At 42.5% G+C, this 17,290-nt stretch overlaps 2 protein-coding genes across 2 annotated transcripts in view; both read left to right on the plus strand.

Moving 5' to 3' along the window:
• The first annotated feature begins 819 nt into the window (after positions 1-819).
• On the plus strand, positions 820-6,614 carry LOC134193079 (uncharacterized). Its single transcript, XM_062661868.1, has 4 exons — positions 820-941; positions 1,095-1,387; positions 1,449-1,568; positions 6,260-6,614. The coding sequence occupies exons 1-4, from the start codon at positions 863-865 to the stop codon at positions 6,410-6,412; spliced, it is 645 nt and encodes a 214-aa protein (XP_062517852.1). The 5' UTR covers positions 820-862; the 3' UTR covers positions 6,413-6,614.
• A 4,587-nt stretch (positions 6,615-11,201) lies between these two features.
• The window catches only part of LOC134193499 (uncharacterized), a 7,169-nt gene continuing 1,080 nt past the window's right edge, over positions 11,202-17,290 (plus strand). Inside the window, exon 1 of the mRNA XM_062662325.1 lies at positions 11,202-16,790. Coding sequence (XP_062518309.1) covers positions 12,162-16,790 — 4,629 coding nt within the window. The 5' untranslated portion in view covers positions 11,202-12,161. The remainder of the gene's footprint in view (positions 16,791-17,290) is intronic.

Genomic DNA, 17,290 nt, shown 5'->3' on the forward strand with positions numbered 1-17,290 from the left:
CAGCGCGAGGATAGCAACGGGACTGTATCATGTGATGTTTTCTTCGAAAAGCAAACGGAGGCCTAGTAAGTTATTATGTCACGTGACAAACTTGCTTGTCACCTGATCTGTTTTGCAAATGATGATTGGTCGACTGTAAATCACATTTGAGTTACTTCCTGATTATTTTCTCTGAGACATGCGGAGATCAGTAAACAATCGCCCGCCTCACAGGTGACCACCGAAGGCAAAGGGAGGCCTAGTGTCGAGGCTACGATAAAGGAGCATTCAAGACAGCAGCGCAGTGCGCAGCCGAAATAGCGAGGTCCGGTGATCGAGGGAGTTCGCGGAAAGTATTCCTACGTAGGCATGAGTGCTTCGTAAACTGTTAGAACACGATCGACGGCAGCGTCCACTGCCTCTAATGCCAAAGAATCTCACAAAACGTCAACTCTCTCGAATGTTGCAGGACGGAAATAAATCGCACGAAAGAAGGTCAGTTTGTAGACAGTCTGAAAGTAGCACGACGGTTTCCACCATTCTTGGAGCGGATGGAAACAACAGGCCACCATTTTCGGGAACGTGATTACGTTAGTGAGGCTCACGTGATCTGCTGGCGCGCGAAAGTTCAAACGCTTCACTTGGCGGAAGAAATTCTTGAAACGGCCTCGTCACTTTTTAAGTTTCTAAACTTTGTTAGCGTTCATCTGTCGGGTTTGCTCTGAGATAGCGCCTAGATGCCCAACTTGGTTACTACAAGATTCCCACTAGCGAGCGAAGGTCTATCTCCGGAATGCTCCTTTAATTAGATTACATGCGATTAACACAGTACAAACAGATACAATACGTTACGTCTACGTCAACGACCACCACTAGGTTCAATATGGCGGAAGAGAGAGCTCTTTTGGACGACATTGAACCACCACCCGTGTACGTGCAATCCACAGCAGGAAAGCAATCATGTATGTCGACACATGCAGGCCAGCGCACGGCGTAGATGCGGCTGTTTCGCAGTAACAGGCATCCGTAGCTGCCATTGTGTACAATGTGAACGTGAAACGCGCACATAATACTGTAGTCTACGCCTGAGCTAGTTGTTATCGTTTTTTTTCCAGTTTTGTCTGATGTTGAACCACCAAAATACGACGGTCACAGCGTCGCTCCTGGAAGTCAGCATCTTGGAGCAAGCTTCGACCGACCGTTTCCTTCAATGCATGGACCCATTCACCAGTGGCCGGGACTCATTGACAAGATGCCGGCACTCCAGGTGCCATCATCTCAGGTGCCACCACCCGAGATGCCACCATCTCAGATGCCACCACCCGAGATGCCACCACCCGAGATGCCACCTTACATTTCTACCCAACAAAGTGCTACATCCACAGTTGTTGTGCAGCAACCTTACCCAGTAACAGTGGTTGTAAGATTACGTGATCATTTGTTTGCTGATTGGTTGTTGTTTGTCACAGGATCATGTTGGTATGGGTGGGTACCCTAGTGAGATCAAGGATTATTACTGCCTTTCTCTCTTCACTTTATTAGCGTTTTGTTGGCCAATTGGTCTGGCTGCTCTGTCAGCATCTCGAAGAGTAAGCAGTCTTCTTATATTTCAAATTGTCCTCTTTACTCAACATTAGGTTGTTATCAATCTATGTTGCTTTCTGTGGAAGTATCTATATATTAGACTCGTAAGTACCCAGTCCTCCTCCGCGCTAGGTTGCTTACTCCACGTGCGCTAGCTGTCACGTGTGTATAGGTCCATGTGGTTTCACACGTGTGGTTGGCCTAAGCACGGAGGAGGACTGGGACCATACTTCGTCACTTGACATGCTTTGAGTCTAATTAAGTTATTTAGCTCAGCCCGCTGGTCTCAGCTAAGATTTCTAATAGGTTGCTAAGGCTCTGCTAAACGACACAGAAGGTGGTAGATTAGCAAGAGCCTAACAACTTGCCTACAGCCGGTCAGTCGCCTGGCCTCACAAATCAACGCCATCATGCACATGCACAATCCTCTTCGTAAAACTGCGCCCGCTAGCAGAGTCTAGAGTAGGATAACGCAGCCCATGACGGACATATTTCGTACATTTGACTACCTTCACAAATCTAAAGCAGATCTAAATCTAAATACAAATTCAGATTGTCATACACCCAGATGTGTGTCTCTTTCGTGAGCTGCCGTACATCCCGGTAATCATTCGCCAAGTTCTTTAGTTAGACGTCGCTAAACCTGTTGATATGATTGTGAGACACCAAGATTGTTGAGGTCTGTAATTGCTTGTTTTCCTGTACTGCGAGCAAACAAGCATGTAGGCTGTTAGGAGTGCAATCCCACTGCTTTGGCGATCTCAGAACTTCAGTGCCACAGTGCCGGTGATGATAGCCTGCAGGCGTGTGCTGTCGGCATCCTCGTTGGCTTTCCCTTTGACCAGCGCTTGCAAGATGCCAAACAAATGAGGGCTTTGACGACGCATCGTGTCTTTGATGTCTTTCACGGAGAAACGGCGTAAATCTTGCCGCGAAACAGGCCCTCGATCAAGAGAACAGCAGTCGGACTCCCGCAAACGTTCGATCTATCTCGGACGACAGAGTCGTTTCTACTAATTGCCAATTGATTGGCGTCTCCGCATAATCTCTTGAGACATGTTGCTTCGCTGGAGTTGGACAAGTCCCACTTGCTTGATTCGAATCTTGTCGATTTCTCCTTGTAACATCTACAGGTCAAACAGGCACTCTGCACGTGCACACCTCTTGTACGCAGTGCGTATCTTACTTGCATAAGGCGAGGGGTGATTCCGCAAGTCTGAAACGTCAGTAGAATGTGCTATAACTCCTACAGAGACTGGTGCGAAGGCAATACCAACGTAGACGTATGTTCTGGTGGCATGGTCCATCCTGTGGCGAGCTTCCGGGAAAGCTTGTCTCACAATACGAGCCACCTCGACGTGACTGATATTAGCTTAAAATTGGTCCAACAAAATCTGCTAGACGTAACTAACAGGGACGCGCCTGAACGCGGTGCTCTGGCAGATACAGGGATCAGGACCCGTCGCAGCCTTTTGAAAAAGAGAGGCTTTACCTTCACGTACTCGTGTGGCTCGACAGGTATGTATCTAGAAGGTCTAGGCGCGCGCGAATGGACTTGCACTTACCATTGAGACCGCTCTTCTCGAAAGTCCTTCTCTGGTCGCACTCTCACGGACAAGGACGCCATCAACAAGTTATCGGCACGTAATGGCTTAGTGGCTCTATAATTGTTGTGTACTTAGTCTTTCTAATTGTGTAATCATGCATTACAAATGCCCTCCTACGGAAACTATCATGCTAAATAGAAGTAGTATCTACCAATAATGTCACGTGACGAAGCATGGTCCTCCTCCGTGCTTAGGCCAACCACACGTGTGAAACCACATGGACCTATACACACGTGACAGATAGCGCACGTGGAGTAAGCAACCTAGCGCGGAGGAGGACTGGGTACGAGTCTATATATATAAAGGAGAGGTGTCTGTCTGTCTGTCTGTCTGTCCGTCCGTACGAGAGTTTCTCAAAGACGGCGAGTCCGATCTCGGCCGAATTTGGCTCGCGCACGCCGAATTCATTAATCTCGAAAGTGAGACCGTGATCGTCTTCCTGACTCCTCCCACGACGACGCGATTTCCCGCCGATCTCGCTCGCTTCCGCTCGCGCGCGAATATCTCCGCCAAATTTAGACTGCCCGTTCCCGACGTCGGACGGTACGCGCCGAGCGTGTTGTTTATTGCGGGCGACGCCGGCAAACGGAAGATATTTTTGTTGATATCCGGGTCTTGAAAAAATACGCCCACAGTCGTTTGCCAGTCTACGACCGTCGAAGAGCTGCCGTGTTTGATGCACCTGTTCCCCGAAACGCCAGCAACGTCTTCGAAGAGACGACGTTCAGCGGGACTCTCGAAATGGCGAGAGTCGGTACGAGTCGTGACTTCGTTAGATACGGAGCTGCCGTGTTTAATGCACCTGTTCCCCGAAACGCCAGCAACGTCTTCGAAGAGACGACGTTCAGCGGGACTGTCGAAAAGGCGGGACTGTCAAAAAGGCGAGAGTCGGCATTCGTATATGCGGGGAACGGATTATCCGGGTAAGTATTGCACGTGACTTGCACGTTACCAAATTCACGTCGAAATTATAGATGCCAGGTTCCGTACACCTGTTCTCCGCAACGTGACTGTCGAAATGGCTTCAACGAGATCAATGATCCAATCAACGGGATTTTTTGAAACTGGACACGTGTCGAATAGATGCCAAGTTCGATACACCTGTTCCTCGCAATGGCAGCAACGTCCAAGTCGAAATGGCTTCAACCAATCGCTAATCCAATCAACGGGATTTTGTAAACGGCAATTGAACGGGATATAACTTAGCCTCGAATTTCCAGACCAGAGAGCGCGCGAAGCGCGCGAACTTTAGTCTGGACCAACTCGATACTAAAATGATTTCGGAAGTATTTACAATAGCGATGCTAAACGGTGTCTAACAGCGTAGGATCGTTTTACCTAGATCAACATATAATTTGTAAATGCCATGAGATCTCACGAACAAAGAAGAGACGTCTGCCGTGTTTGCGGCGATATCTTGGTGGACGGCATGAAACCACGACTCTTTGATTCTTCGGCAGACCGCTAGCTAGTCTAACCGCTCGACTAGCGAGACTACCGCTCGACTAGTTGTCAAAGGTGATGGTCTGGCGACGCTGCTTTGCATGTCCTGTCACCGCAAGCTTGAAAATATCGAAGAACTGAAGCTGAGACTAAAACTAAGATGTGCGTGCGGTCATTGTTTTGGCGTGCACTTAGCCGCCCGCGAGGATTTCACACGCGCGCAATCAGCGCTAGTGCACTTAAGTAGCATAACCAATTATTGCTAAGCCAATCAGAATTTACAACCGAGATTTGGGTTGTAGGAGCTGATTGGCTTAGAAGGCTATTTCCGAAATCATTTTAGTATCGACTTGGTCCAGACTATGAATGAGAATTCTGTCTGGCTGCTACTAAACGGTACAAGCACTTACACCACGGCTAATTAGTGACAGTAAACGGTTACTGACAAAACATTACAGTCTACTAGCTGCGCAATATCCGGGAGTGCTATATGATTGCAAGTGTATAAGCGACATTTTCGTTGTTTTTACAATGCCTCCGAACAGACGGACTGGCTCAGTTTGCGCTGACAAGGGCATAAGTTAGTGTAATGGGTTTGTGCTGTGATTGAAACTTTTTTTGCACAGAGATGATAACCAACACTCTAGAGCAGAGAGTTTGGAAATCTACAGAGATCTCTCTATACAAACTGTACGTGACCTGGCTACACCCCCTCTGCCTCTCCAACCATCAAACGCATTTTTGGATACTGTTTGCTATAATCTCTACCTATAAAGGCAACCTGTCTGTCTGTTTGTGTGTCTGTCTGTACTGTCTGTCTGTCATTAATAGCAAACACTGTCTGCAAATCAATAATTTGTGTGATTAAACTATTACCCGGGTGTTGTCCCCCCCCGCGAAGCTGGGCGTTGGAGCTTGTTTAATTATATAAATAGGTTATAGGGTAATAGAGAATGAGGATACAATCCAAGTGTTGCTACTATTAGTGGGTCAGGACAAGGCATCCTGCTAAAAGGTCTAAATGAACACTGCAGTGCTATAGTAAGCAACAAAAGAGCCCTGAAAGTGTAATATGTATGACTTGTGAAGAGCACTTCAAAGGTCTTGCGCAGCCAGCTCCTCCCCTTTTTGACTTCCGTTGCACTGTATGAAAAGTCGAATCGTGAAGGAGGATTGTGTCATTTGTCTCACTTGACGGTTGACCTCTACTACGAGTTGTCTTATTAAACTGTTGAATGAGTTGATTGCTGTGGTAAGGCAGGTCTGTAATTAGGGTAGTACCATCACTTAGCTGCTGACTCTGCCATCTGCTGCAAGGCAAGAATCATGTAAGCATGTCAGGTGTACAGTACAATACCATTTTGAACAAACTTGTGCAACCATGTGAGATGTCACTGCAGTTATCCCTGTATATATATGCAAGGCACAGTACTAAATTTGTAGTAGTTCCATGAATGTAGAGTCGTCTCATTCTATGATTGATATAGGCTGAGTCATTGTTGTCTGTATGTAAGATCACATACTGTATTTGCTCAACACACATTTACATCTACTGTAGCTGGCCTACCTTCTTATTCACTATTTGTTTCTTATCTTGTCAAAATGTATGTGTGTATTTATAGTAAGTTGCACTTTGTGATTGGCAGGCCCGTGACTGCCTGCTCTTGGGAGACATACATGGAGCCAAGAAGGCATCAACTCGAGCTCTTAAACTTAACATTGCTGGTATTGTGATTGGAATTGTGATGATTGGCATCATCATTGGCGGGCTTGTTGTAATAATAATCACGGAGTTTTAATGGTGTCAGTGACATTTCCTTGCCTTACTTGCTGATGTTATTATGACTCTCATAAGCTAAATGTTATAGATTTGGTAGATAAATAACTTTATGATTACTTACTGGCTGCTGACTTTGCGTAGCATAGTTTGGTAGGTACTTTGGTAGATGTGGTAGCTTTGTGACTTACATTCATATTTCTGAATCTGATGTTGTGTTAGAAAGAGCATTTTTTGCACTTCACTGTTGAGTAGGTGCCATCCAATACGTTGCTTCTGCTTCTTGTTAGCATATTATAGTGATACATGATAGGAAGGTTAGGAAGTGCTTTATTTTAGCAAGAAAACAACATGACTAACAAAGTTAATAAAAGATAACGTTCCTTTGTTCACCTGTTGGTGCATTATATGATGGTGGTTTATCTGACTGTTAATCATACATATCAATATAAATGGCTCTCTAATAAGAGTGTAAAAAATAATTATGGCTCCATAAGACGCCTCACTTAGAGGGGTGCTTAGAGTCATAGGGCTCTTTGTAGAATGTAACACTATGCTAGAAACACAAGGAAAACATGTTAGGTACACCCTAACCTGTGCTTTACAAATCTTCAAATAAAGCTGTTCCTCAATTACCACCTAGAAAATGTTACAGGATACAGTAATGAGGCGCCATTTTAGGCAATCAATCAAGACCTATTGCTACTTATTTAACTTATTAGTTAAGCGCCTCTAAAAAACAAATCTTTTTCTAAAAGGTGGCCTAATTAGAGTCTAAAAAATAATTGCAACCCCAGATTGCGCTTCAGTAAGGAAGGTGCTTCAATTAGAATAATTATGGTATTTACAAAAGCAACCTGGTTATCATTATCATACATTTTTATTGCAAGGCAACTTAGCTGTATTGAAGTTAACAACAGTGATGCAACAAAACAAGGAAATCTCACCCAACAGTGGAATGTCAATCGATTAGTGTGTGAAGTACGGAGTTCTGGATAGCTTGGCACCAGACCCTCTCCCACTTCCAGTTTTATTAACAGTTAACAGGATAAGGCGGAAGTGGGAAATGTCATTACCTTCCTTGAAATGCAAAAATTGGAATGATCAAAAGGGGCACATACCTTCCTCACTCAGTCAACAAGTATATTTGTTACCAGTCTAACAGTTTATGGCTACCAATTTCATTGGTAGATCTTTGTGCTAGACGTAAAGGAAGTGGGATCACTTTTCTACACAGCCTTATTTGTTGGTTCACTGCTTTGTGTTGTTTCATCCCTAAATGTACCCAGAGTGGAATATAAAGCAAATTTTTAGTCGGATATCGTGCTCTAGCAAGAGGTTGACCAGACATTTTAGATTCTAAGCATTCATTGTTACGTGATTTCACAATCCTCTCTTGTAATTATCGACATCAAAATTTAGTTCAATTTCTTTATTTGTTGCTTCCTATTCACTACTGCATTTATTTGCTATTAAAATATACAGTGCTGTACATAGTAGTACACATTATGCACTCACGCATCTGGGGATCATACTTAGAATTTGCCTGCTGCTTCTGTCAGTTGCCTAGACTTTGGGTTGCTTATTGATTCCCTACCATCCATGCAATAACTTACGCCTTGACCAATCATGTAGGTATGTCTGATCAAAGCAAAATTGTGGTCGGTCATAAACACCAGTTGGTCTCGTTATATTCCACTCTGGTACCCATTTTGGAAATAACGCTGGAGGTTCACAGATGTGCAATATGAGCCACATCTAAGTCTGATTGCGAATAAAATGTTGGTCCGTGACCCTTCCGGCCATTTCAATTTTCAATTTTCAAATTTCAATTTTCAAGTTTCAAATTACAATTTTTATTTTTAATTTTTAATTTTTCAATTTTTTGTCAAAGGTTTTCAATTATTTTGCTAAAAAAATTAATTCAGCAAGCAAATTTTTATTTTTCATTTTTGATTTTAATTTTTCATTTTTCGTTGTTCTTTTTCAACTTTCTATCTTTGATTATATTTAGTTGAGTTGAATGTCAAAAGAATTGAACGCGGAAAGAACGAAAAATGAACGCAGCAAGAATGAAAATTGAACGCAGCAAAAACGAAAAACGAACACACCAAGAACGAAAATTGAACGCAGCAAGAACGAAAAATGAAACAGCCTTGTGCGAATTACGCAGCAGGGAGTCTGGTGGAACGCGTGCCCTAGGCATAACTCAACGCAGGAGGGAGTCGGTTTTCATTCCAACGCGTGGTGCTGGTTGGAAGGGAAGCAGTGAATCTTCGACGACTGCCTTTTAGGGCGATCTCTTGCAATTTCCGCTCTAACGAGAAGGGAATCTCCCTCTCAGAAAATAATCAATCTCAGGTGCGATCAGCCATTGCTGATGAGCACAGTACATATGCATGGTATATAAATTTATCTATTACTACATATAATTCTAACAATTGCAACAGTCTAGCTAAATCTAAAACTCAACAAATTTAGTAGCTATACTGAAACTCGTTCAAACTCTTCTAGGCTACTCTAGATTAACTACCATTTATACACGCAGTACACAGCAACTAAAAACAATGATGCCTGGTTTGCTGTTCTACACATGCGCGCGTACGTATGTGCCTCCATCACCGTCCATGCGGATGGCTCTCTTGTCACTGCAGACCTGCCGTAAGCCGAACGACGTCGTATGCTGGCCAAGAACCTCGGGTATGCAATACATGACTTGCTTGCCCAGCTTTGTCAATTCGTCCAAGCTACGTATACGGAGAGTCACGCAGAGTCGTCCTCACTGGACCTTCATGTTGTAGCTAATGCAGAGACAGAGGGCAACGTCGGCCGCGGCCACTTGTAACTTGCCACCGCTCTAGCGAATTTTTTTTTTGGGCCCCGTTGGGTGTGGCTTTGGCTGTTCCCGTATGCACTTCCTCGCGGTTTTCAGTGGTCTGGTAGTACGAGGCTCGGCAGTCAATGGACATCTTGCAACCGCGATTTTGACATAAACGAACTGCTGTCTTTTTGCGCACCTTTCGAGCAGTAACCTGCGCCGTTTATTGAAAGGGGGCCTCAGTTTTTGTCGTCTGCTGAACGTGGTTTTCTCGGCACAAATCAACTTCAATAAATTAGGCGACAGGTAAAGTCATTTATAATTACTATTCTTCGCAGTTAAGCAAATTTTCATTTTTCATAAAATCTTTTTTTGGGTGCGATTTATGCGTCAATATTGACACTGTTGCATTCACTGCATACATCAAATCATGTACTATTTATTGCAAATTTATTTCCTGTGTGCAATTAATTGTATAATATGCAGAAAAGTGCAAAGTACTCAGGTAATTTAATTCTATTTCACAACTACTAAGTTACTAAAAAGATTTATTAACAGATAAACACTCTAATAGGGTAGTATACAATTAAAATAACAGCATAGGATATGTGTGTGTACACAATATTTACTAAGCATTACCTAGTTGGATAAACACGTAAACAAAATAGTGTACTCTAATAATCATTACTAAACAGATCATTTAATGTAAACAACATACTAATTACTAATGCATAGAATATGATGATGATGACGACGACATATTGATAACACTGCTGGTTGTCACACAGCTAGCTATTATTGAGGTAATCTATATTTAGAGCTAACATTGGTTTAAATTAAATTATGTTAATTAAGTTAAGTTAAGTTAATGACTTAGTTAAGTTGATGGTATCAGTCATTGTGTTGTGACACTTAAAGGTGTATACATTGGATATGCATTTTGGCAACTGGCATTATATTTCAAACTAGGCATTGGTTGTTATACAGTATATTATACAGTATATTATACAGTATATATACAGTATATATACAGTATATTATACAGTATATTATACAGTATATTATACAGTATATATACAGTATATTATACAGTATATTATACACTATATTATACACTATATTATACACTATATTATACAGTATATTATACAGTATATTATACACTATATTAGACAGTATATGATACAGTATATTATACAGTATATTATACAGTATATTATACAGTATATTATACAGTATATTATACACTATATTATACAGTATATTATGCAGTATATTATACAGTATATTATACAGTATATATACAGTATATATACAGTATATTATACAGTATATTATACAGTATATTATACAGTATATTATACACTATATTAGACAGTATATTATACAGTATATTATACAGTATATTATACAGTATATTATACAGTATATTATACAGTATATTATACACTATATTATACAGTATATTATACAGTATATTATACAGTATATATACAGTATATTATACAGTATATTATACAGTATATTATACAGTATATTATACAGTATATTATACACTATATTATACAGTATATATACAGTATATATACAGTATATTATACAGTATATATACAGTATATTATACAGTATATTATACACTATATTATACACTATATTATACAGTATATATACAGTATATTATACAGTATATTATACAGTATATTATACACTATATTAGACAGTATATTATACAGTATATTATACAGTATATATACAGTATATTATACAGTATATTATACAGTATATTATATAGTATATTATACAGTATATTATACACTATATTAGACAGTATATTATACACTATATTATACAGTATATATACAGTATATTATACAGTATATTATACAGTATATTATACACTATATTATACAGTATATATACAGTATATATACAGTATATATACAGTATATATACAGTATATTATTATCTCTATATATAAAGGAGAGGTGTCTGTGTGTCTGTCTGTCTGTGTGCCCGTACGTACGAGCGTCTCTCGAAGACGGCGACTCCGATCTCGGCCGAATTTCGCTCGCGCACGCCGAATTCATTGAGGTCGAAAGTCAGACTGCGGTCGTCTTCCTGACTTCTCCCACGACGACGTCGTTTCCCGCCGATCGCGCTCGCTTCCGCTCGCGCGCGAATATCTCCGGATCGGCGCATCGTGTCTCCACCGAATTTAGACTGCCCGTTCCCGACGTCGGACGGTACGCGCCGAGCGTGTCGTCTATTGCCGGCGACGTCGGGAAAAGGAAGATATTCTTGCTGATATCCGGGTCTCGAAAAAATACGCACACTGTCGTTTGCCAGTCTGCGACCGTCGAAGAGCTGCCGTGTTTGATGCACCTGTTCCCCGAAACGCCAGCAACGTCTTCGAGCAGACGACGTTCAGCGGGACCGTCGAAATGACGACAGTCGGTACGCGTCGTGACTTCGTTAGATACGGAGCTGCCGTGTTTGATGCACCTCTTCCCCGAAACGCCAGCAACGTCTTCGAACAGACGACGTTCAGCGGGACTGTCGAAATGACGAGAGTCGGCATTCGTTATATACGGGGAACGGATTATCCGGGTAAGTATTGCACGTGACTTCAACTAATCACTACGTATCTACACCGAATTTACCGGCCCGTTCCTGACATCGGACAGTATGCACTCCCTGCAGCGGAGAGAAGTGCCGATGTCTGTACAGGATCTTTCGCACTGCCGATAATCTTACGTTATCTTAATTAATAGCAAACGTCATAGATGTCAACGCACTTGATATGCCTTTAGTGAACTAACACCACGGCTAATTAGTGACAGTAAACGGTTACTGACAAAACATTACACTCTACTGTCGCCAAAACATTACAGTCTACTAGCTGCGCAATATAGGATTTCCAAGTGTATACGCGACATTTTGCGTCGTTTTTACAATGCCTCCGAAGAGACGAAAGACAGTTTTTTCATCGGCAGCTGCAGCCAGTCAAAAACGGAGACGTTTAGAAGAAGACGAAGTAGCGAGACGGCAACGTTTGGACTCCGGTAGAGATAGAGTGGCGAGAGCGCGTGCTGAGCAAGGTGAGGCAGCTAGACAATGGCGACTAGACAGCGACAGACACAGAAGCGCTACGGCTCGCGCGAACGAAAACGAGTTAGACAGACAGCGACGACTTCAGATTAATCGTGATACCACTGCTAGAACTCGCGTAGATGAACACATTGTAGCCAGACAAGAACGATTGGCCGCCGACCGCAACAGAACTGCTGCAGCGCGTGCAGCGGAAGATGAGCTAGCCAGACAAGAGCGATTGGCCGCCGACTGCAACAGAACTGCTGCAGCGCGTACAGCGGAAGATGAGCTAGCCAGACACGAGCGATTGGCCTCCGACTGCAACAGAACTGCTGCAGCGCGTGCAGCGGAAGATGAGCTAGCCAGACAAGAACGATTGGCCGCCCACTGCAACAGAACTGCTGCAGCGCGTGCAGCGGAAGATGAGCTAGCTAGACAGCGACGACTTCACAGTGATCGAGAAAGACATACTGCAACAAGAGTGCGACAGCAACCGAATATTCCACCAGCTCTGAACTATGATGCAGCACAACCTCCACTTCCGTGTTGTATTGGCTCTATGACAAACGTGTGTGTCAACTGCGGCGCTATGAAGTGGAAAGGAGAAGCACCTGGCATGTGTTGCAGTAGCGGAAAAGTGAAACTGGCAACTCTGCAAGATCCACCGCTCTTGCTAAAATCATTGCTTCTAGGTGACTCAGAAACGTCTAGGCATTTCCTTACAAATATTCGCAAGTACAATTCAGCTTTTCAGATGACATCAATGGGTTGCAATGAAATTAAGGAAACACATGGATGGAATCCTTGCTTCAAAGTGCAAGGTCAAGTGTACCACCTCATTGGAAGCCTGTGCCCTTTGCCTAATGAAGAATCCAAATTTGCTCAAATCTACTTTTTGGGTGATGTGGAGAGAGAGATACAAGTAAGACAAGGCATTGTTCCTGGTTTGAGGATAAATATCATTGAGGGTTTACAAAACATGCTTCATGCCATCAATAGGTATGTGCAGAGTTTTAAATTAGCCAAAGACGTTCTCCGTGAATATGATCAGCAGTACAAGGTTGTGATTCATGCTGACAAGAGGCCTCCTAGAGAACACAGAGGGCGGTTTAATGCTCCAATGTGTGATGAGGTAGCTGTGCTTATGGTCACAGAAGAACATGGAAAGAGAGACATTGTCCTTCGTAAGTCTGATGGCAGCCTTACAAGAATAGCTGAAACTCATCGCAGCTATGATGCTTTGCAGTATCCTCTCATACTTCCACATGGAGATGATGGATACTATTTTCCTGACCAACCAGTCCCAAACCAGTACAAAGTATCTGCGATGAAACATTATGCGTATCGACTGATGATGCGAGGTGGTGCAGACTTTAACATCTTGCTACGGTGTCAGAGACTGATGCAACAATATGTTGTTGACATGTACGCCAAAATAGAGACCGAACGGCTGTGCTTCCTTCGGCGAGAGCAAACAAAACTTCGAGCTGAACAATATGGTGAGTTGAGAGATGCACTTCTGGCAAGTGATGGAGATCCAACAAACATCGGTAAGACGGTGATCTTACCTAGCTCCTATACTGGAGGACCACGGTACATGCATGAACGTACACAGGATGCCATGTGCTATGTTAGAAAGTTTGGTAGGCCTTCTCTTTTTATCACAATGACGTGCAATCCCGGCTGGAAAGAAATCACTGATGAACTGCTGCCCATGCAGACAGCACAACATCGTCCAGACCTAATTGCACGTGTCTTTAACCTAAAAAGAAAGGAACTCATCAAACAGTTGACCAAGCACTGCATCTTCGGCAAGACTATTGCATACCTGTGTTCCATTGAATGGCAGAAACGTGGTCTGCCACATGCTCATATTTTAGTTTGGTTACCTGCAGAGCACAGCATTCATGCTGATGACATCGATGCCGCTATTTCCGCTGAGTTGCCTGACCCTAACTCTGACAAGGTGCTGTTTGATATAGTCATGACAAACATGATTCATGGCCCTTGCGGTCGCATGGACAAGCACTCACCCTGCATGCGAGATGGAGCATGCACGAAACGTTACCCGAAAGAGTTTAAAAGTGATACTCAGAGCGGCCATGATGGTTATCCATCATATCGACGACGTAAACCCGATGATTGTGGCCATCAAGGAATAAAGAAGATCAAAGGTAACGATGTCTGTATAGACAATCGATGGGTAGTACCTTACTCTCCCTACCTCTGCCGAATGTTTGCCTGTCATATCAACGTAGAGCTTTGTACAAGTGTCAAGTCTATCAAGTATGTCCTAAAGTATGTCAACAAGGGCAGGGACATGGCAGTTTTTTCGCTAGAAAAATCCCAACCTATCGATGAAATAGATCTGTACCAGACAGCAAGATACGTCAGTTGCAGTGAAGCTTGCTGGAGAATACTGAACTTTACCATTCACGATCGTCATCCAGCAGTGACAAACCTTCATGTCCACCTACTAAATGGGCAGAGGGTTGTTTACAATGATCAAAATGCTGTTGCTCTTGCTCAACGTCCACCTAAAACCACGTTGACAGCTTTTTTTGATCTCTGCGCTCGGTATCGTCCAGATCTTGACCAGCTTGCTACGCCCGACCAGAGGTTTGTTCAAAATTTGCTTTATGTAAATGTGCCCGAGTACTTTACATTTCATTCAGGCACCAAAACGTGGAACCCTCGAAGGCTTGGCACAGCTGTTTACAGTGATGGTCAAATAACTTCATTTAAAAAAAGTGAGGTCATTGGTCGAGTGTACGCCGTGCATCCTAAGCAACAGGAATGCTTCTTTTTACGCCTTCTGCTTCACCATAAGCGGGGACCTTGCTCTTTTGATGACTTGCTTACGATTGATGCACGAAAGTGCCAGACTTTTCGCGAAGCATGTAACTGCATGGGTTTGTTGGAAGAAGACTTGCATTGGGCCATGGCCATGCAAGAGGCAGCCATGCGAGCCGGAGCATCTACACTACGTGCTCTGTTTGCTGTTATATTGACCACGTGTGATGTTGCTGACCCTCTTGCCATTTGGTCTGCATATCGAAATGATATGACTGATGACATACTGCATCAGTGTAGGAGGGAAGCTCGACAGCCTGACATGGACTATAGTGATGATATGTACAACGAGTGTCTCTTTCGACTACAGGAATTAGTACAGCAGATGAGTGGACAGAAACTTGAAGAGTACGGACTGCCGCCTGTAAACAGGGGACATGAAGACAGACTGACAGTTGACCTACTTAGAGAAAAATCTTATGACAGAGAAGCACTGCAACAATTTGTAGACGAAAATGAAACGAATTTGACGATTGACCAACGCAACATTGACCTTCGCATTACAGATATGGTGGACCATGGGCAAGGAGGGATTATTTTTATTGATGCCCCAGGTGGCACAGGTAAAACCTACCTGATTAACCTTTCCCTGGCACGCCTCAGATCAAGAGGATTTGTCGCCCTTGCTGTCGCCAGCAGTGGCATTGCGGCACAGCTACTATCAAATGGGAAGACAGCACATTCAACATTCAAGATACCGCTTAATCTCATGACCACAGACCTTCCTATGTGCAACCTCAAGCGAGGTTCATCAAAGGCTACACTCCTACAGGAATGTGCCGTTATATTTTGGGACGAGGCAACCATGGCTAACAAACTAGCTTTTGAGGCTTTAGATCGCACATTACAAGACCTAAGGCAGTCCTCAAGACCATTTGGCGGTATCTTAGTTGTCCTGTCTGGGGACTTTCGTCAGACATTACCAGTCATTCGAGGAGGTACACGTGCCAATGAAATTGATGCCTGCATCAAGTCATCACATTTATGGCAACACGTAGAAACACATTCTTTGACAACTAACATGAGAGCTTATCTCTACGGTGACGCCAACGCTGCTGAGTTTGCAAGTCTCTTGCTGCGAGTTGGGAACGGTCATATACCGGTAGTTGAAGGACGTCATACCATCTTCATTCCAGAAGATCTTGGCACAGTTACCGACTCTCCTCAGACCTTGATAGAGCGAGTGTACCCAAACTTGCAACATCACTACCAAGACTTCGAATGGCTAATGCAACGAGCTATTCTCGCACCACACAATGTCTCCATTCGTGATATTAACTGGGAGATGCTTCAGCTGTTTCCTGGAGAGATAAAGATCTATAAATCAATTGATACGGTCAGAGATGATGATGCAGTACACTATCCCTCGGAGTTTCTTAACTCCCTGGAACCTGCTGGTATGCCTCCTCATAAACTGGCTCTAAAGGTGGGAATTCCTCTAATGGTTGTTCGAAATCTGGCTCCTGGGATTGCAAACGGCACACGTCTTATACTAAAGAGAATGATGAACAACTGTCTGGAAGCAACTATTGCTACTGGACCGCATAAAGCCCAGGACGTGTATCTGCCAAAGATACCACTAATTCCCAGTGATACTGGACTACCATTTGAATTCAAACGACTTCAGTTTCCAGTTAAGGTCTGCTTTACAGTATATTATACAGTATATATACAGTATATTATACAGTATATTATACAGTATATTATACACTATATTAGACAGTATATTATACACTATATTAGACAGTATATTATACAGTATATTATACAGTATATATACAGTATATTATACAGTATATTATACAGTATATTATACAGTATATTATACAGTATATTATACACTATATTAGACAGTATATTATACAGTATATTATACAGTATATATACAGTATATTATACAGTATATTATACAGTATATTATACAGTATATTATACAGTATATTATACACTATATTATGCAGTATATTATGCAGTATATATACAGTATATATACAGTATATTATACAGTATATTATACAGTATATTATACAGTATATTATACAGTATATTATACAGTATATTATACAGTATATTATACAGTATATTATACAGTATATTATACAGTATATTATACAGTATATTATACAGTATATTATACAC

Source organism: Corticium candelabrum, chromosome 17 (genome assembly GCF_963422355.1).
Source record: "Corticium candelabrum chromosome 17, ooCorCand1.1, whole genome shotgun sequence".
Lineage (NCBI taxonomy): Eukaryota > Metazoa > Porifera > Homoscleromorpha > Homosclerophorida > Plakinidae > Corticium > Corticium candelabrum.

Bases quoted from the DNA above. Each gene is read 5' to 3' on its own strand.
- LOC134193079 (XM_062661868.1), top strand. From the start codon at position 863: ATGGCGGAAGAGAGAGCTCTTTTGGACGACATTGAACCACCACCCGTG. The intron at 942-1,094 runs GTATGTCGACAC...TTTTTTTTCCAG, and splicing joins CACAGCAGGAAAGCAATCAT to TTTTGTCTGATGTTGAACCA. The intron at 1,388-1,448 runs GTAACAGTGGTT...TGTTTGTCACAG, and splicing joins TTGTGCAGCAACCTTACCCA to GATCATGTTGGTATGGGTGG.